Source organism: Narcine bancroftii, chromosome 14 (assembly GCF_036971445.1).
Source record: "Narcine bancroftii isolate sNarBan1 chromosome 14, sNarBan1.hap1, whole genome shotgun sequence".
Lineage (NCBI taxonomy): Eukaryota > Metazoa > Chordata > Chondrichthyes > Torpediniformes > Narcinidae > Narcine > Narcine bancroftii.
The window spans coordinates 50,463,113-50,485,315 of NC_091482.1; the positions used below are offsets into that span (position 1 = coordinate 50,463,113).

At 37.9% G+C, this 22,203-nt stretch overlaps 1 protein-coding gene across 4 annotated transcripts in view; it reads right to left on the reverse strand.

The window, feature by feature from the left end:
- The window catches only part of efl1 (elongation factor like GTPase 1), a 219,356-nt gene that overhangs the window by 104,588 nt on the left and 92,565 nt on the right, over nucleotides 1-22,203 (reverse strand). For all 4 annotated transcript variants that reach the window (XM_069911660.1, XM_069911662.1, XM_069911663.1 and 1 more), the window contains exons 13-15: nucleotides 20,483-20,613; nucleotides 18,121-18,293; nucleotides 14,968-15,100 (exon numbers count right to left, since the gene is read on the reverse strand). In XM_069911660.1, the coding sequence (XP_069767761.1) occupies nucleotides 14,968-15,100; nucleotides 18,121-18,293; nucleotides 20,483-20,613 (437 nt within the window). The remainder of the gene's footprint in view (nucleotides 1-14,967; nucleotides 15,101-18,120; nucleotides 18,294-20,482; nucleotides 20,614-22,203) is intronic.

Below are 22,203 nucleotides of genomic sequence, written 5' to 3' on the forward strand. Positions count from 1 at the left end.
CATCATACTGCAAGTGGGAACCACTTCTACAGGTGTGCACAGAAGGTAATTTCAGGAAAAAAACCTGCAGAACAGTTGCATTCTCAATGCACTGCATATTTAGCCACAGTGATAAATGTGTGGTCCTTGGGGGTTCTGATTCTTGGGTGAGGTGCAGGGAAAGAATGAAAAGGATATATTAAATCTTTGTAGGCATTGGACCATGAGCTTGCGCTGCCCAAATACACCCATATCTATTAACCTACTAAGCCTGATAACCCTGGGGAAAAACTGGAATGAATGGAGAAACCACACGTAGACACGGGGAGAACACAAAGGCTCTGTTCTGACTGTGGCAGATTTTTACCCAGGTTACTGGCACCGTAACAGTCCTGCACTAACCGCACTGCCCTAACTTCTTGGAGAGATTAACCAAGGCTGTAACGTTAGATTTAAACCAATTCGACTGGACTTGGTTGCTCAAAGTTCTACAGAAGACTGGGGGAAACAAAAAGCATTAAAGAAGCTAAGAGATTGGAAGTCAATGAGAAATGTATGGCAGACCAAAATGGTTCATGAGTGTGGTTCAAAAATTCAATGATCTGCTAGAACAAGGCGGCACATGAGAATAATACAACACTAACAGAGATCCAATTAAAGAAAGGGATTAATAGACAATATTCCAAGCGAAATATTTTTATGAAAGATTGGGATGGAAAAGTGGCATTATTATTAATATATAAAACTTAAAAGAGATGATGTTCCTCAGGATTACAAAATAGAATCTGTCTTGATTTAAGGAACAATAGAGCAGTGGTTCTACTCATGTATCACCTTAAGTAATCCCCTACTAACCATAGAGCACCTATGGCGTAGGATAATAGAGCATACAGTATTACATTGTTGGGTGAGAACCATGGGCTATTAAATTGTGGGCCAGATAGAGGGGCAATAATGTTGCAACTTTCAGAGAAATGTGAAAACACAAGTATTCCAATTGTGATCTTCAATTATTTTAAGATGATCCTACAAACAATGTAAAGGCAAAGAAAGGAAGGAATTCCTGAAATATATATACCAGACCGTGGTGTAATGGGAAACTACTTGAGGAACTGTAATCATATCATTAGTAAGGAAGTAATTATATAAAAAAATGATGAGAGGAAGCAAGGCAAAATATTCAACTGGAGGACTAACTTCAATTGTAAAGGGATTGTGTCCAAATGTATTGAAATGACAGATGGACAGCAAATGAGAAAATATCTTAGAGATAGATTGCTGCACTGAAAACTGAAGTTTATGGATTAAAAAAGACAAGAGGTTAAAATAAAGAAAGGCACCTTACGATGAATGTCACATTTATAAATCAGAAGAGAAATAAAATCAATGCAACATTTACTGGGTAAAATGAAAAGCAGAGTATGCAAAAACAGATTTACAAGTGGTGTAAGAAGGAAAGCCGACGTCGCAATACAAGCTTACAATCAATAAAAAAAAGTCAAAAGAAGAGTGGGTCACATAAAGATCAAAAAAGAAATTTATGGAGGAAGAAGAAAGTGATGAAATAAATAAGTAACTCTCACTTGTCTTTATTGATGACAAGGATACTGGCAAAGGAAGGTTGCAAGAGAAATTCAACTGGGGTAAATAGATGAGGTAATTAAAAGGCTTGAAAGATGAGGATAAGGATGCAATGTTGGGGAGGAAAAGAGAAATGTCTGAAGCATTGGCTGCAATCGTTCTTGGATATGATATGTTGCTGAAGAACTGAAGGACAATACATGTTATGTCCTTTCCCAGAAATTAAAGGCCACTTGCTTTAACGATATTGACATGCAATCCCTACAAAATCAATTGAAACTTGGACAAATAATGGTTAATAGAATAACAGCATGGCATGGATTTGTTAAATTAAAACTGAATGTAACCAACTTGAAGAAGTTATTTGACAAAGTAGAAAAGAGCATATACATAGATTCTGCCGCGAATGTGCCTTTGGATTTTCAAAAGGTATCTGAGAGTGTACGACATATTTGCCTTTAAAACTGAAGAACATGAGATTATAAGACTACAATGTGTTACAAAAACAACCAAGCTGCAAGAATGAGAATGCAGTTATGAAAAGTCGCATCAGATTGGAGAGAAGCGTGCAATGCTGTTCCTTAAAGTTTGGAATTGAGATCTCTTTAACTGATAATTACTCCAAGGTATAATTTGAATTATTTCAAATTACAAAATTCAGAGAGTTTGTAAACACTGACAAGATAGGAAGATATTCATAGATTGATAAAATGTATGGATATGTTTACTGTCTTGTAATTGATAAGGTCCATTAAAGAAATAATGTAAAATATTAGATCATCTAAATGCATCAACACCTTCCACAACTATCTATTCTTATAGCACAGGGTATAGATTTAAGGGCTTTTAATCTCTTTAATATCTCTGATGCCATCATTATTAATATTTAATCAAGTTGCTCACTGTCATTAAATCCCTGGTTCCGAAAGATTTCTGGTACATTTATTGGTTCCTGTGATAAATCCAGGCCTCCTGTCACCATAGAATTTGCATATCCTCCCTGTGATTATTTTAATTTCCCCTGGGTGCTCCGGTTTCCTCACAAATCTCAAACATTCAATGTTCAATATGAGCTCACTGACATGGACACAAATGCAATATACACCGAAATCTTTCTTGATGCAAACAGATGCACAAGATACACCAACTACAAAGGTAAACAATTAAATGATCCCAACTCAAGACTGAAACAGAAACAATAAAAATCAAAGCGTAGATAAATAAATATTCACAGTGCACTAGGTGCAAGAAAAAGAAAGAAACGTTTCAGTAGCGCAGACAGATCTTTGGTGGTCTTGGCATAGTTTAAGGATCCATGTCAAAGTAGAAGGGGAAGATGCAAGAGGCTGAAAGCTATTGGATAAAAACTGAGTTTGAACCTGGAGGTGGTGGACCTCATGCTTCTGTACCTCCTGCCTGAAAGGAGCAGAGAGAAGACATTGTAAACAGAGTAATGGGGGACCTTTATGATGTTGACAGCCCTCGAGGCAGCACCTCACATAAATGACTTCAGTGGACAGGAGGTTGGTAGCTGCATGGACTTGGCGAGGTTTTTACTTTCCACAGCCTTCTGCGGTCTTGGGCACTCGAGTTTCCAAACCAGGCCACGACGTAACCAATCAATATACTTTCCACAGTACACCAGTAGAAGTTTGAATGAGTATTTGATGACATGAAATGTCCAGACTTCTTAAAAAGTACAGGCATTGGTGTGACTTCTTCATGGTTACCTCAATCTGCTGGCTCCAGGAGTTTTTACTTTGTTAACATTCTTGTCCATTTTTAAAATAAATTCTACCAACTTTTTTCATTATAAACCACTGATTTCCAAACCACTTCTAAAACTCAAGCTCATATTATAAATTTATTTGTCTAATGTTACCCTTCACCTCCTGTTATCCTGTCGAGATTATTTTGCTCTCAAAGATATTCATTCAGAAAAATGAAATATTTCTTTTGTTGACACGACATTTTAACCTAGGTTTCCAACTCTCATGTAACCAGCTTTATTTAAATTCAGTGCTACTCTCCATGAAACTATATTCCCCATTCGGCAATGCAAGATTTAACACCTTTGTCAAAGGTTCCATAACCAACATGGCCAGAAACAGTTCCAAGCGCATTCTATGAACTCATCTTCCAAACTACATTTACCAAATTATTTTTGGCTTGAAGTGTGAACATTAAAAGCAACGATCATTTTCATATAATCTTTGTTGTAAAGATTAATAGTTAAGGTATTAATCCTTACAACAGTACTGTTGCTATGAGGATACCCATAAATTAATGCAGCAATGTTGTAAATCCTGTGGATTTTTGTTCCTGTTCTCCCAGACCTCACTTTGTTCTTCTGTTAAGACAGTTATAACCCCTGTATTTTGTTGGTACTCATCACTGTTCAGCAGTTGCTTGAGATTATAAGACTACAGATGTTATTCACAACCTATCAATTCTAGTCTGGATGTTTACAGGTCACCCTTTCCATTACTCATGGAATTTACAATGAACTGCAATCATCACAGATTCCGTCCAGACGATGGAACGATCTGCAAATGTATGGGCCAAAGATACGATTCTGAAAAACTTGGAACACCTTGTGGTGGTGTTGATTGGCCACACCTACCTTTGCCTTTTGTTTTCTGCCAGGTATGACTCCAACCTGTGAAGTTGGATTTGATTTCATCAAATTACAACAGATTTTCTCCCTTCATTCTAGACTTTCAAATAACTTTGTTATCGGAAACATTGATGTTCATACATCTGAACATATTTTATTTGTACCTTTGGGAATAAAAATCTCAATTCTAGGAATTTAAAATATCTCAAGCTTAGTTTGGAGGAACTGTGTATCAAATTGAAATTAATGAGATCAGGAAGAAAAGAGGACAGCAAACATTTGAATCTTTCCACTGGGTAAAGTGAAAAAGGTGACAATTTACAATCTTTGCTCACTATTTTGTTTAAAAGGAGAGACAACATGAAAAGGTGCAAAGAACAGCCTTACAAGGGTAAATAAGAACTGAAGTTTAGAATTATTAGGAAAGATTGAACATGCAGGGCCTCCTGCCCTCTAAAACCAGAAAGTTAAAAACTGATCTTGCAGAAGTCTTTAATTAGGTTGGATGGCTTGGAAAGGGGGAAAGAAATACTTCAATAACAGACGTACAAAATGTATACAATTGTGGCAGAGTCCAAAGCTTGAAGACATATACAAGTCAGCAATGCCATTATCAGAAATCTCCCTACCAGCGGAACTGAGAGAATATAGAGCTCTTGATTGGATACTGGAAAGTATGGAAGACCAAATGACAGGAAAGTGAAGGGTGATGGGAGAAGACTCGTTTGAAGCATCTAAATCAGAATGACCCTTCAATGAACTTGGAGCATGGGCATATTCCATCGCTCACTCAATCAATCTGTTCCAGTTCATTTTTAATGCTAATGTACTCCAATGAATTCTCGATTTATCCAGAGTAATGACCGGAGTGGTATATCCCCGTAGACAGTATAAAAAAACAAGGTCTGCCTGATGGAGCCAGTAGCAACAGCCAGATACTGATCACCTGCTACTTCTCACTTCCTCCTCTGTCCACTGCATTAATAAGCAAGCCTTTACCTGCTAGGCCTTAATATAGACCCAACTGTGGACTTTGCACTTGGATAGACCCGAGATACACAGCCACTATCTGTGTCAGGAAGTTGCCCTCCATCTACAACCACAACAAACATGTGCTAAGCTTACAGGCAACAGCAGGAGATCTTATCAATGTGGTTTAAAAAACTGCACCCAACAATCTCAGAACTGTGTGGGCCACTATCACAACTTTTGGAGATGCAGTCGCCATGGAATCCTTATCTGATGAAATACATGTCCATGCTGATCTGATGAAATACATGTCCATGCTGATCTGATGAAATACATGTCCATGGTGCACCGGGACTTCTTGTTAAATATTGACTGGACTGAGTGAGAGCTGCAGAAACGTGCACACAGTTCATGCTAACATGCTCCAAATTGCAACCATCACCTGAAACCTCCTCTAGCGCCATGCATGCTCAAAGTCCACGTTACAACCAGCGGATAGCTGCAAGATGCTTTTGTTCCTGCCAACTCCGCACAGCAGGGTTAGAAAAGCAGGCTATTCTCCCCCTTACACAGTGAACCTACAAGCTGGTATATCAACCACTGGTTAAGGAAGAATCAACTGTAAAGAAATTGCCAATGAATTAATCAAAATACTATGTCTGTCACATTTATTTACATAAAACTGAATTCAATCTGAAGGAAATGTAACAGAGTACCAGTACAGTGTGTTGACTGAAATGGCATGACAAAGTTCCTATGTACCTGATTTTTACAATATTCATTAGTTATCCTGAACAACCACTGAAGAATGACTGGCACCATGTAAGTATTCATTTCTGGAAATTACAATATGTATTCATAAATGTTGAAATCCACTGTCTGATCCATAACTTCCCATGTTCAATTCAAACCTTGGCTTTTGAACATGAGTGGTGTAAAACTTTCAATGAGCAGCTCAATCTATTCATATCTTTGAAAAATCAACAATGGGTGATATTCAAGTGATATTCTTGCCTCATTTTTGTATCTTATTTCAAGTTATGAACTCCATGCATGGTTCTACCTATTTCAGGAAATAGATGAATTTGAATCTACCAATTTGCCCATGTTACATTAGCCAAGCAAGTTTCCAGATACCTCACAATGCAGTGTATTTCAGAACTTGGGCCTTTACATCTTGTTCTATAAGCCTAACTCCTAATAGTTCCATCCCTATATTTCCACAAATATTTGCTGGTTGGAATGGATTAAATTTATCTTACAGACATTTGAAGTGTTAAGAATTACAAAAAGCATATTTAAATTTCACCGAATTGTATGTCACCAAAGACTTGTAAACTTCTACAGGTAAACTGTGGGGATCATTTACTTTCCTACCATCGGGAAAAAGGTACAGGAGCCTAAAGATGAGCACTCAACGGCACGAGGACAGCTTCTTCCCCGCTGACATCAGATTCCTGGATAATCAATGAACCAAAAACACTACCTTACTTTTCGTGTGCTTTTTTTTTATATAGTAATGTTGTAAGATGGTTATAATATGAATGTTTGCACTAGGACGCTGCCGCAAAAATTGAATTTCATGACTTATTCATAACAATAAATTCTGATTCTGAATTTACATTGGCTAATACTATTATAAAACTGATTAGACACAAACAGTGATCTTCACTATTTTAAACCAATAGAAATTATTTGCATTCCAGTATTAGAAAAGTATACTTTTAAAAAACAATACTTTGGTCAGATTTTGAATTTATGAAGTCATATGCATCAGTTCATTGGTGTAAATACTAGCTGTGTCTTAGTAGACTATGTAAGGAGCATTGCATTGGCAAAATCATCTCTGGCAATACATTATTCCTTCATAAATAAAAGCAAGTTCCTCAGCAGGTCAGGTAGCATCTGTAGAGATATCAAATGTTTGTGACTCCTCTAAAATTTTCTGTTCATGTTTCAATTTCAGGGATCTGCAGGTTTTTGCTTTGCATTTGAAAACCTTCCCTCATTCTCAGATACAAGTAAAAATAAATACCAAAGACCAGTGCAGTACTCAGTTAATACTGACCAACGTTAATCCCTTTGCAACACAATTAAGACTAATTATTTTACTAATTTATCTCATTGTCATTTGCAAGTTTGTTTTTTCATCAATTGTCCACTATATTTTCCAACATAACAATAGCTACAATGTTAACTGCTGATAAAACTTTTACTGATTCAATCAAAATTGAGTCATTTGCAACAATTCAATACTAAATCCAGATTTGTAAATTATTCTTTGCTCTTGGCTCTTCTTATTTTTGAAATCTTTACTAGTTCTCCAACCCAATCATCCTTCCAAAAGATTCTCTCAGTGCTAAATCTTGTTCATGGGACACCTTCCTCAGGTAAAGGTTCCATTAATGTCACGTAATGATACATTTAGAATGTAACATACATAAAATTCTTTAACTTTTGTCCACTGTAAGGCAGACAGAGAGTCGCCACTTTGTCCAGCGCCCCTCACAGAAACCTACAGCACCTGGTGTTCCTAGGTGGTCTCCCCTCCAAGTACATGAGCTTGCTTAGCTTCCAAGATCAGACAATCTCAGGCATATTCAGGTTATTAGATGCTTTAAGATAATGAGGAATGTTTTTCTCAGGACCAGACAACAGTTATTTGTGCAGCCCATCAAAAAAAAATTAACATGACCTGAAATTATTCAGAATTGTACTGGCAAAGGTGATTAACTTCTTGAATCATTCCAGCATTTAAAATGTCATACTCTCATTTTCCAGAACAGATGAACTTAAAAGTAGATGCACATTTTGTGTGCAAGCTGACTTGAAGGCAACCGAATCAAAAGTTAAATGCACAGTTTGGTAAATTCAGAGACACTTCACATCTTCGTCACTGTTGCTGCTGGTCACCATTAGGGGAAAAAAAGAATGGAAAAACAAACTTCTAAGAATTACTTTATTAACATGGTGACAAAAAGGTCAGAGAAAGAACCATCATTATCTGAAACATTAACATATCAATAGAGGTTGCAAGTCAAAAAAACTTGCTTTCTCTTTCAAATAGGAACATGAATGCACTCTACTAACTGGTCTCCCAGGTAACTGTTTTGACTGAAAATGGTCCCGTGAATTGGAAAAGGCACATATGAATCTGTCTTTCGCTGATATATTTACCCCGATATCTGCGAGTTCAAAATTGAAGCACATTAGGTCATCTGGTGTTGGGACTGAAGGGAATAAGGAGGAACGTCCACGCAGACAGCACCTCCTGGTGACTAAACCAGAATTTGCCATATAACAGAACCACACTCCCCGTTCCAGGAAATAAATATGATTATTGAAAAATGTAATTCAATGAAACTGTATATATAGAGTGCATTGTGCTGGAAATGTTGGTGAAAGACTCGTACTACAAAATTAGTTTCCTTCCATAATCTCACTTTAAGATCTGAAAAGAAGCATCCTCAGATTTTGTAATCTAATTACCCCGGTATATAAAGGACTAGAAAATGATCAAACATGCCAATAAATTGTTCAATGAATTTCATCTCATCACCTCATCCACCAACATAGACACATGCACATCTAGATGCTCACATAGACACATGCAGACACACAGAATTAAATCACCCCTAAAAATTGGTAAATGCTTTGTCCTGATAATGGTCTTTGATGGAACCAATTAGCTTTCTGACTTAAATTTCTATCTTTCAACTCATGATAACAAGCGTTTGTCATTGGACACTGCTGTGTTATCTAAACCTACCACCTATATGAAGGCTTATACATGAAGAATAGTCATTTAGGCTAATAATTTGATGAGCTGCAGTACTGTGGATATATGGCTAAATGGTATTTCCCAAGAGTCAAGTAAAAAAAATTGTCTTTTGTTTCACAATGAGAAATGAAATTAAGTCAGAATAGAGTATGTTTCATTATTTGAACATTTGAAGCTTAAAACAAAATCTAACAATATTGTAGATTACTTTAAAAAAAAAGTCTACCAGAATTAAATGAAATCTGGCTAAAATAGCAAACTGAGGATTTGGGACACCACAGTCTGGTTAGGAATATGTGCTGAAGAATGAAAGACAAATGTTGAATTGCACACTTTGTGGAAAACTAAACTGGAAGTGCATCCAGAAGATCTTTAATAGAGTTTCAGAGACCAAGCGAACAACAAGGTTAATGTTGGGACTGCAGGTAAAATAAAGCACATCATTAATTTTATGTATAAATGTTAAAGCAAAAAAGTGATACTGAATATTGAAAAAAGCCACTAATTTGGACACATCTGGAGGCAGTATAAATCCCAAATGCTCAATGACAAGAATATGAGAGAAAGCACATAGTGAAGATCAACTAGAATGATAGACCTTATTCTGCAGAAAGACTGAAAAACAGAACAAAAGGGGAACTTTAAATTAAGCATTAAAATATCAAATTTCTTGAAATAAGAAAATAATTTAAATTGAATTGGATAAGTATTGAAAAGATAATAGAGAAAATCACGGTGGTTGGAACGGTTAGCAATCGGGGTCAAATCCAGCGCTGCCTCGCAGGAATTTGTATGTGGGCTCCTCCGGATGTTGTGGTATCCTCTCACTGTTCAAAAATGTACCTGGTTATAGGTCAATTGGGTGTAATTGGGTGGCACGAATTGGCTTGTGGGACAAAAGGGCCTATTACTGTACTGTTTGTCTAAATTTAAATTATTTAATGCTGCTACCATTCTTTCAAACCTGGCATCAACCCAAGCGAAATCTCACTCCATGCAGCCCCCATTCAGCAATATGGCACATTGTAAACATTGTCAATCCTGTCTTTGAAGAAAAGTAACACATTATTCAAGAAAAAATATTTCTCGTTTGGCCCTTTTGATGCTCTCCTGTAGAGCAATTCCGAAAGAAAGACAAACCATAGCCATTAAACCAATATAAGCAATTTATCGAAGACCTGATACAAATAATGTACCTATCTGATAAGGCACAGTCTTTTATATTGTTCATTCATCTGAATTGAAGGAGGAAAAATAATTGTATTTAAATGTATCATTTAAAAAATAAATAAACAAATAATGTGGCTTTGCATTGTTGATTAATGTTATTAGGGCACAGGACATACCCCTTCAAATATAACAAGGAGAAAATGTCCATCGACACTGAACTACAGACTATTAGTTTAGTGACAGAACATTCAATAATTACTGATTACAGAGTTGACAGGACAGAAATGGACTGTCCAACCATCTTTCCACCATGAACTTCCTCCAAGCCAATTTTATCTGTAGATGCTACCAAGAGCATGCAGAGGAGATTTACAAGGATGTTGCCTGGATTGAAAAGCATGCCCGATTCAGTGAGCTTGGTCTTTTCTCCTATGGAGGATGAAGGGTGACCTGATAGAGGTGCATAAGATATGAGAAGCACTGATCGTGTTAATGGCCAGAGACTTTTTCCCAGGGCTGAAATGGCTAACATCTGAGGACATAGTTTTATGGTGCTTGGAAATAAGTACAGGGGGGATGTAGTGGTGTGTTTTTCCTGTCAGAGAGTGGTGGATGGATGTACACTTGGACTATTAGATAGGTGCATGGACAAGAAAATGGAGGGTTATGCAATAGGGAAATTCTAGGCAGTTGTTAGAGTAGGTTATTAGGTTGGCCATCACAGTGGGTTAGGGTTAGTGTTGTACTGTGCTGTAGATTTCTATCTTCTATGTTTACCTGATAAATTCTTCTATCTTGTCTTCATTATTTACTTATGTGGAATCTCTTTAAACACGACTATGAACTTGCCTCAATTGCAACACCAGGTGGCAGTTTCCAGCTTCTATTGTCTGCTTTAAGGATATCACTCCAATTTCTTGAAACAGCTTTAACCTGCTCAATCATTCCTGATACATACAGCTTCTTAGTTCTGGTTGTCATCCCTTTTAACTGTTTTAGCACCTCTTCTAGAATTTAAGGTTCTGTTCCTTTATTGCCATGTGCATAATACACAACATTTGTTTACTTTCATTTACCTGTAAAGGTGCACAGAGATGCCACTATACAGACACCCCTACCAGGCGAAGAAGGAGAAGGAAAAAAAGTCCTTTCATCGACATCGTGTGTCCATGGACCCCACGGTCTGTTCAGCAGTAAACCTGAGCTCCAACATCCAAGTTACCCTCCTCAGCCTCTGGTCCCAACCCGAAGCTGGTAATGCCCAAGGCCCTTTGGGAGTCCCGATCACCATCTGTACCCTCACAAATCCCATTACCTGCCTCCCACCAACCAGTGTCCTGTGGCCTTCACTGAGTTCTACAGCCGCCCATTGCTCCCGGTGCACAGCTTTGGTCTCGTACCCTGTAGGGTCTTCTCTCAGACTGCTCCCTCTCTTTGGGGTTTTTGGTGCCAAATGCTGGTCTGCTGCTCCTCCAGAGCCCGCAAACCCCGTGGTCTGGGCTGTCAAGCATGAGCGCCATCATCTTGGGCTCAAACCTTGTGGGTTTGCCGATGTAAAAAAAAATGTAGCACCCCATTCTATAGGCCATTTAATCCTGTATGGGGTCTTTGATGTAGGTTGTTTCCACTCCCATGCTCCTTGTGGGTCCACACCAGTAGCACTGCTACTGTTCTTCTTCTCTTCATCTTTTTTTGTGAAATGGAGACCACAACAGTGTGACCAAAGTGAGGCCCAGCCAATATGCACCTCCGTTTTATTAATAAAATCAGAATATACAGGGAATAATCAAGTCAGGCAGTGGCATCGTTGAGCTCAAAATTCAGGTTCTCCCTTCAAAGGTGCTGGCCAATCTGTTAAATGCTTATCCTTTCCTGATACAACAAAACTATTAACAATCCATTGAGCTTTTGTTACATTCCATTTTATCACAAGTACAGTACCAAGTTTCTTTAGGCAGAGTGGATCTTTCCACATTATCTTGCACTTTCTTGAAATAAAGCCTCTAAGACCACTTGGCTTTTGAATTTCTTACACTTTCAAGAATAGTCAGCTCCTTATGACCAATATTGTTCAATCTCTAAACTTTTAAAAAATAGCCAGTCTTTATAGTTTTTCAACAAAAGTGGAAATCTCAAATTTTTCCCCACTGTATAGTCTTATCTGCCACAACCTTGCCGATTCATAATTTTTTTAAAATAACCCGATAGAAGCCTATTCAGTGTCACTCAATTATACCCAATTAACCTACCAACTTCATAAGTTTTTGGAAGGTGGGAGGAAAGTGGAGTACCAGGTATTCCTCAACTTCATCCGCGTTCTGTTCTGACTGATCGGTCTTATCTCAAAAAGGACGCACATCGAAAATGCACTGCATCCGTGTTATGGTTCATCAAATACAACATGGCGGCCACCCCAAGAGGTTGCACTCCAGCTAGCTCTCACGAGAGGTTGGCCACCCCTGCCAGAGGCATTATTTTCCATAGATAGGCCCCTACTTCTACCATAAAAGTGGATTTTTAAAAATCTTTTTCTTTATAAAAATAAATTTGGACTTACTGTATGGATGACAGTACCTGGATAAAACCCATGCAGATCACAAGTAAAACAAAGAAATTCCTCACGGACGGCACCAGATTTAAACCCGGATCTCTGGTGCTACAATAACATTGTGCTAACCGCCACACTAACTGTGCCACCAGCATTTCAATAACTATACTTCATAAATATCTACCTTAATTACCTCTGCATCCTCTCCATAGTCACACCTAACTTGCAAGCACGGATACAGCGCGACTGTTTTATGACACTTTCCCAGGCAACTGAGGATTTTGCACCGTATCCTGATAGAATCCACTAGTCACAGCCGCTCAACCTGAAAATTGTTTTTACTCCTTTGTTTTCTGCTTACTGACTAATATTCAGTCAACGCCAAGGTACTTGTCCCAGAACAGTAAAATCTATTTTTATTGAACTGTCTCTTATCAAAGGCCCTCTGAAGGATGACTTGCATCTCAATTGCTTCACCTTTATACATTCTGCTAGCTCCAACCTCAAAAAGAATTCCAAAAGAATCATCAAACACATTTTCCCTTTCATAAATCTAAGTCAATTTTCCCAATGTAATTATTACCTTCCTAATGTCTTTAATAATAGATTTCAGGATTTTGAAAGCAAACTATCACCATTCAGTCATCATGTTGTTATAGCAGTGCTCAGGCACCATAAATATCAATCCAAAGAAGGCCTTCTTTGGCTGTACTTTTCTTCATGAAGCAATTCAAGTGATTGACGTGCAGACCAATAGTTTAAACATGCATGATAGCACTTGATTTTTGTCGAGGACTAACTGTAGTGTGGCAATAGAAGTGTTTGGGAGATAAATTAGGAGATTTGTTAGAGCAGGTCACACACAAACACTTTAAAACATAGAATTTTTGCAAGAGACTCATGATGGACTGCTATTTGTAAAAGGCAACAAATGAAGCAATGTTCAGTAGCATCTTTGTCTGAAAAACAGTTTACTATCTGGAAGAGCATGTGAACTTTGCAGGCAGAGGAGAACAGCTTTGCTCTCAGAGTGGGAGAGAGGAGAGACACAGACTTTGGTTCCAGAGGGACAAGCTGACAAGCTTTGGAATATGGCCTGGTCAAAGGAGGGGACTGGCTGTCTGGTGTTTCCCTTGGAATAAGGGAAACAGAAAGGAACTTTGTGATGACCTGAAAGAAAGAGGTTCTCATCTGGAGGGGGCAAGTTTCGTCAGCAAGACACTGGAGTGGCTGTCCTGCAATGAGAAAACTCTTTTTGAAAACCAACAAGAACCCTCCTGAGTGGTAACCATTTACCTGTTAAGCACCAAAGCCTGGTGAACTTTATTAATTCTAACCTCTGTGCACAGTATAAGAATTACCTGCAACCATTGAGATTGGACTGTGAACCAAAGAACTTTTCTAAACTTATATGCATATTGCACACACGGGCGCTTACAATTAGAAGGGGCGGGGGGGGGGGGGGGGGAGGTTAAGTAAGTCAATAGAGATAAGTTAAAGTTTGATTCTGTTTTCATGTTCAAAGATAATTAAAAGCAACTTTTGTTTAAGTAACCCTTTGTCAAGGTGCATATCTATTGCTGCTGGGTTTTGGACTCCTAAAAATAGCAATTTGTGATTCTGCCCTGTTTCTTGCACCACAAAGTTGTCTCTTGATTTTGACATGAAGAGGTCTCTATAATTAGATATGGGTTTTGCATACCAAGAGGTAAATCATGACCTCGCACATGGCCTGCATTGAAATCCGTGCCCAAATCTTGAACCTTACTCATAAAGTACAGTTTAACAAAGAAACAGTTAGGAAATCAGTTACTGAAATAATCTCGTGATGGACAATATTTAAACAAGATGCAAGTTTTTTCCTTCATTGGAAAAATCATCCAAGTGATGTAAGAATACACAAGATTGCTTCTTCTTCCTTTAATCTAACCAGTACTTTGATTTGTTGTGTCAGCAAAGGTTCAATAGCTAGCATAATTACTACAAGTCAGAAATCTTGGGTTAAGGTTCCATCCCAGTCCAAATGCGATCGTGTCAGAGTTGCTCTCTTTCCAGGAAGAGAATAGGCTGGAACTCCGTCACCCGTGCGAGTGGGTGAATTGGAACTATTGGTGCTTAGTCATGTGAACAGCTGTAAATACAGATACGCTCTCAAACGTCAAATGCTGAATTTATTTTCATTTCTGAATTTTTCCACATCTGTGGTAGCAATTTTCAGATCCAAAAAAATAGCCCAAGACTGGAATTTTACATGGCCTTTTGAAAATTGTGTAAAATGACCCACAAAATCATGGCATAAAATATTTAATAATAAAATCTTACCGAACACATTGCCAACAGGTACCTCTTGCACATCCTCTAGTTCTTTCCCCATTAGCAGATACAACTTTTCCACAGTACAACAACTCAGATGTGGGATCAATAGGTCATCATGAGGTGAATAATTTTCTGGCAACTGAACAGAGAAATACAAATTAACACCAAGGAGCAATAAACCTTTTGTAAGCATGAACTCTTTATTTCAAAGCAAATTAAGGATGAAGGCATTTACTGAGAAAACTTAAATATATGGCTGGTCTATGAGGCAAGCACTCACACCAATTTAAAGAAATCATATACACAATCCCTCAGACAAACAAGATACATTAATTTCATATTGTTCGTATTTCCTTATAAATCAAAAGGAGGGCATTTGGCTCATCAGGTTTCTGCCCAGTCAAAACATAATCCCACTCCCTTTCTAAATTTCCCTGAAATCTTTTGTTCCTATAATTCCATCAACTCTCCTCAGATTCGTCCAAATAACTGTTCACCAGGGACAATTTAGAACGACCTATCAGGCTGCATATAAGATGCAAAAGGAAACCGGGGCATTCAGAGGAAACACACACTCAAATTCAATAGTCTGTGGTTCTTCCTGTCTTTATGATAGCCATGTTTTCTTTCCTATCGTCTTTTCAGCACACAGAAGTGGCTATTTCGTCCCACCAAAACACCAAGGTGAGGTAATAAAAGAAAGGATATAAGGGAGGAGTTGCAGAAGACACTGAATGATGACGAGCACAGCGTATTTTCGAGCTGGACACCCCACAGCACCATCTTGGAGATTAACAGCCAATGGATGAGATCCCAGGGAATGTTGCCCGCTTGTCATCATCAACAACTGATTGGACAATGGATTGGCATCTATTCTCCATGAATGAGCAACTCAAAGTTTCGGAGAAGAAATTAGCCCAATTTTGAGGAATCTGTTAATATTGGCAAATTCTAACAATAAAAATGAATGCAACTTGCTTCTCCCCAAAATCAAAATGTATAAGGTTGTTCTCTCATAAGCAAAGGGCCGATGTTATCTCTCTAATGCTATAACAATGAATAAAATTGTGATATGTGACACAGATGATGGACAGCCTGCTGGAATGTTCTTGAGGCCAAGATGTTGATGGTTTCTGTGAATTTGACTTCCAGCATGAGAGACATCCAGGTCCAGGAACATCCTGAAATGGCTGAAGGTCCTACCTCTCAGTGAATGACAGCCTTTGAAAACCTTACCCCACGTGGAAAACCATTAGGAAGAGGCCAATCCAGATTCTTGTAACTCTGACAAGATACATCAAGCAGTTCAGCAGGTAGGGTCATTTTTGTCTCCCCTGGCCCTCTGTGATGGTTAGTCTATTTAAAGAGAGCTATCAACATATGGCGCACACTAAATGAACTACCAAAAGCACACATTGAAACTGACAATATCAAGGTCAGGTTTGTAAATCACTGTTGCTTAAAAGCACTATTGGAAAATATTTCATGGACACTAAACTTTTCACCAATGTTCCACTAATATTTCCCTGATAATCACTGTAAAATTCTTCTAGTAGTTTTTCTTCTCTAGTTGTTTGGTTCTCTTTTGATTCTTGAATTTAGCTGATCATGTAATGCTTCCTGGAACCAGGTAATCAATTATTTTATGCTAATTTCCTAATTTTTATGGATGAGATTTAAAGGCCATTTATTATAATACCCTGCCTTATACATGTTGTTAAGCAATGAGCAAATAACCTGATAAAACTCTCATTTTTAATTAGCTGTTCATTTTATACTACTGGGATTGTGATAGGGTATTGTGATAATAATCTCTCTTGCTTTCCAAAGAAATATCTCTGGCTATTTATAGTGTTCGAGTTGGTACAAAAAAAATGATACTTTGTTATTTTAGTGACCTTGTGAAAAATATAGCTCTTGCCATTCTCACTTTTTGTTGTTGATAGCGATGAATATTGTTGACAGAGGAAGGTGGCGAGAGGAGCGAGTGGGAAGGTTACACTCCACAAACAAAAGCTCTCAAAGTTCCATGAGCTTCAACACCAGCCTTTCAAAACACTTCTGCACTTTTGATGTGAATGCCACTTGTCGATAGTCATTTAGGCATGTTACCACGCTCTTCTTGGATACTGGTACAACTGACGCCCGTTTGAAACAGGTGGGCACCATGCCCTGCCGGAGTGAGATGTTGAAGATATATTGTGACTGCATTGGCAAGTTGGTCAGCACAGATTTTTAATACTCGGCCGGGTACTTTGTCTGGACTAGATGCTTCCCTCTACCGAAAGCAGCCCACACGTCATCCTCGGATAAGGACAGGAGATGAAAAGACTAGTTTTCCTCAATTGTCAATGAATGTAAAATTAGTTTCTTGCATTTCCCCAAGTATTTCAGTCATGAGGGAAGGTGGAGGAACTCAGCAGGTCCTTTAGCTTCTCTTTGCTCAAAGTTTTGCTCAAATTATTTCTGGTAAATATACTGTACCTTTTAAGAAGACAGGCCTACAGGAAACAAGAACCTGCTTCTTGAGCCTGCTGCACCATTTAATAAGATACGGTTGATCTCATCCTGGCCTCAAAACCATTCTTTCCCCATATCCCTTGTTTTTCAGCATTAGATACTAGTCTTGTCCTTGAATATATTTAATGCTCCAGGTTTTTGGGGTTCAAAATTCCAAAGCGTTTTAAAATTTGTCCTCATTTCATCTGAAATGGTCAACCCCTATTCTAATATTTATAACCGGTTTCTCGACATCCCTCTCAGTGTTCATTCAGATAATCTTCCTCAGAATTTTATATTTTTCAGTCAGTTCATCTCTTATTCTTCTAAATTTCAATAAGAATATGCCCAATTTTATTAAGCTTTCTTTACATCAACTTCTTTATTCCAGGAATTGACCATCCCCCTTGAATAATGAATTTAAGATTGTACGCAATACTTCAGGTGCACACTCAACAACTTCCTGCAAAGTTGCATCAAAAAATTCCTAGTCTTATATTTCTCTTGCTGCCTTTTAGGAGAGAGGCAAACTCAATCCTATTTCAAATACTAAAAAACACGGAGCACCATTCTAGCGACATATATCCTGAAGAATTTCAAATGGAATATTCAGATATTACAGAGTCACTCCTCCAGACATGGAAATGCATATCTACGCACCTTGGTTAAAGCCTCTGAAGGATCATATTTTGGGCTCAACACAAACAATTTCTGTCCTCTGCGGATTGTTCCGCTGTAAACCCTTGCAAATGCAATGAAGTGGTCTCTCTGCTCACTTTCCTGGTGGTAAACATTCAGATCCGTCTGCTCCGCCTGGCTTGGTACTTGGATGTCTTCAATGGGAGGGAATATAAAGATGAATGATAATGCAACTCCCTGCCTTATAATAATAAGCATAAAGTATGAAATAAAAATTGGAGTATCATATAGATTAAAAAAAAGCCAACTGATTAATTATCAGAACAAATATTTTGCTTCAATTATTTTTCAAATTACAGTAAACCCCTCCCCCCAGTATTTGGGACCACGATGATTGTTAAATTCTAGAAAAGTGTATTTGCTGGTTGCTTGAGATTACGTGTTGCGTGATTGGCAAACTGACTGCTAGGGGCACCAATTTTAAACTTTTGTATTTTTTTTTAAACCTATTTATTTTTCGCGATATTTTTGCCAGTTGCTTGAACTCTGAATCATGGGGACTTTACTGAAATTAGATGTACATGACACATTTAAGGCAACAAATATGATAGGCCCAAAAATCTTTCCAAATGACTGACCGAAAAATGACATTAATGTCATAATTTAAGACAAAATGCTACAGTTACATCGTACTTCTATATTCTCGATGATCATTTACTACTTAATTTTGTCTACTGTCACAATGCAATTGCCAAACACTGGTGCTACTGCCAATGTTGTACCTACATCAGTCAACTCTATCACCAGTTTAATAATGTTGCTACCACTTCCTGTTCAAACTTTATAGAAGCTTATAATCATATAAACGCACTTAATATTTCATCTTATTTCATTCAATTTATAGACAAATACAATATTTAAAAAATATGGTATCATGTAAACTAGCATTGCATGAACCATTAGAGTTTTTATTGGTCTTCAAGGTGAGTCAACAGGCAGGGATGAAATTCAGGGTCAATTGTCCACTTGTTATTAATTACTATTCCTTTTCCACATTAAAACAATGTCCACACTTCAGCAAAGTGCTTTACAGCTTTCTGCAAGGGGAACTAAAGGCACAATATAAATGTGTGATTTATTATTAAATTACAGATTTAATGATCTATTTTAACAATCTACACCATTATCATTCATATTAAATCATGAACTTGGAGAAAAATTACTACAAAACTTAATTGTGTAAATAATTCTGGTATCAAAAAATATCCTTAATGCATACAATTGAGTTTTAGCAGTATTCCATCAATAATGAATTAATAAAGTGAATAACCTTGCTCATTAAATAATTTTTGGGCTTGAATCTTTCAGTTTTAATCAATATCACTGAACAAACTGAAGAGCTAGCAATTAATGGCATCCACAGAATTAATTTTAATAGACAAGAGTGTTGGAGAAACCCAGCCTGTCACGCAGCGTCCATAGGAAGCAAATATATAGAAAACCAACGTTTCAGGCCTGAGGCCTTGTGGGAAATGAAAAGTGACAGAAGTCTTGATTGTTAAAATTAACATTTTTTTGCTGAATATGAACGCAGAGAACACCCCACTCCTGATCTCAAACAAAAAAAAACAACTGCTAAAGATGTTAAAAGGAATGCTTCAAAATGAATACTGGTTCATGGTTACTGGAGATTAATAGCGAAGTACTAATGGAGCAAGGCAGAGGTCAAGTGTATAATTCTCAGAGCTATCCTATCAATCCTATTTCCCCAATTCCTTTTCTTGCACATGACCGTAACAAAGTTTATCTGTAAGCAAGTCAAGGTGGTAGGTCCCTTTCATTGAAAACGATCAGTGACCATAACCTATCAGATTTTAATTTTTTGACAATGCGAGTTTCCTCAGAGTGCTCCAGTTTCCTCCCACTTTCCAAAAAAAAAGGTGCTGATCATGACGCAAATTGGCGGCTGTATGTCACAGCGGATAATGATTGGCTGGTGGAAGATCCATGGCAATGTTGGTGGCAAAATGAGAGAAACTGAGGGGATGGGATTGCCTCAATCCAATGGGTCAAATCTATGTCATAAGGATAACATCCAGACCGTTATAAATTTCAATTTCTCATTTTCCTCTGATATGGTGGATGCAACTTGACAGAGATGTATGAGATGATTTAAAAAAATGTTTATAGGTGGCAATACTTATGTTTCTGATATTTAAATCTATCGATCAAAATACTTCAGGAATTCCATCTTCTCCATAATTTTCATGAGAAAAAAGAAATTAAAAACATTACAAAAGGCTTGTTATTAATATTTAAAGCATATCATGAGAAAACCATGTAGTTTTTTCCCTACAGCTGAAACATCAATTGGATTTTTCACCTTGTCTGCTTGTACTGGCTGCAGAGACCTCTGGGTTTTCCCCCGACTGCCATTCCTGATTTGCAATTTTTTCTGCAAGTGCTTTCCTGGCCTTCTCCCGCCGCTTAGCAATTTCTTCTTGAGTCAAGGGTCTTTAAAGAAAATGCAGAAAAAACAAGAATTTACAAAATAGATTAATCTCATGACTTTTAATACATACACATCTATTTTTCTAAGACATTAGGCACAGTAACAGACCCTTCCAGCCCACGAGCCCAGCTACACCCAATTAACCTACAAATCCCGTATGTTTTTGAAAAGTGGAAGGAAACCAGAGCACCCAGAGGAATACCACGCAGACATGGGGAGAACATATAAATTCCTTATCGACACTGCCATATTCAAACCCGGGTCACTGGCACTGTAACAGCATTGCATTAATAGCCACCCTATATATTTGAAATAAAGACAAAAAAGGACTCTAATTCATAAAGTCATACTTTTCAAATATTTCTACGACATTGGGGAAAAAAAGGCATAGAACGTAAAAGAAGTTAAAAACATCATTAACATACTGAATACTTCTAAGTACTATAAAAAAAGTCCACGAGTTAACTGTCAGATCCCATCTTGTGACAGCAGCATCTAAATTTATCCACTCGCAGGCATGGATATCTCAAAGTTGCTGTCAATTTTGTTGGCATCATTGCGACACAAAGTACAAGCCTCTCCAGATGAAGGAGCAGACACCAAGTTTTTACAACGCAGAATCAGACCTCTTGACCCACATTGTGTCTCCTTGCCAACCACTGAGTACCCACCTTTCCTTAAAAATACATTGAGAATGTGGAAGCCTTTTCTGTTCATCTAAAGGCACATGAGTGCAATCAATGACTGCCCAGCGAACATGTTTTCCTCATTGAAATTAAAGCAGATGGCAATTTCTTTGTGAATATATTCTCTGGGTGAGTTCTCTCATGCAGCCATGAGCAGTAAGTTGGGGAACAAGACGGAGATCCAATGCTGCAAGTTAGAACAATCCTCTGGACTACCAATGGGAGTAATCCAGACACTAGAAAGTGGCAGTTTTTGCAGAAATTATGGCCTTGTGAAAGCTGGGTATACAAATTCAGATCAGAATTTATTGTCATGAACAAGAGACGAAATTCAATGCAGCAGGTATCATAGTGGTAACATACATATAAACCACTGTACAAAAATAAATAAAAATAGTGCACGAAATGCCAAAGTAAAGGAGTGCCTTTGATTGGCCTGGATGGTGGAAGTCCTTGAGGAGAGAAGCTGCTTTCTTAAGTCACCGACTCATCTAGATGTCCTCGATCGAGTGAAGTTTGGTGCCCGGGATATCCTAGGCCAAGTAAACAACCCACTGGAGTTTTTTCTTGTCTTGAGTGTTGGCACCTCTGCATCAGTGATGCAACCAGCCAGATTGTAGGCCTGTAAAAGTCTTTGGTGACATACTAAATTGTTCATTAAAGAGATCCAGGTACCAATGAATGATGTTTCAGAAGATTCTCTGGGAGAAGGCTCACTGCAAACAGGCATGTTTTGCCTCTTACCCAAGGACCTCAACACAATCTTATTGAGTTCCATCAGTGCTGGCATGGCATGACAGATGAACTTAATAAATGACCAGCTAAATGTTAGAGAAAACACTCGCTTAACTTAAGTGCATTCGGTGAACATTGGATTAACTGGTCATCAATTCTAATGCTATCCAA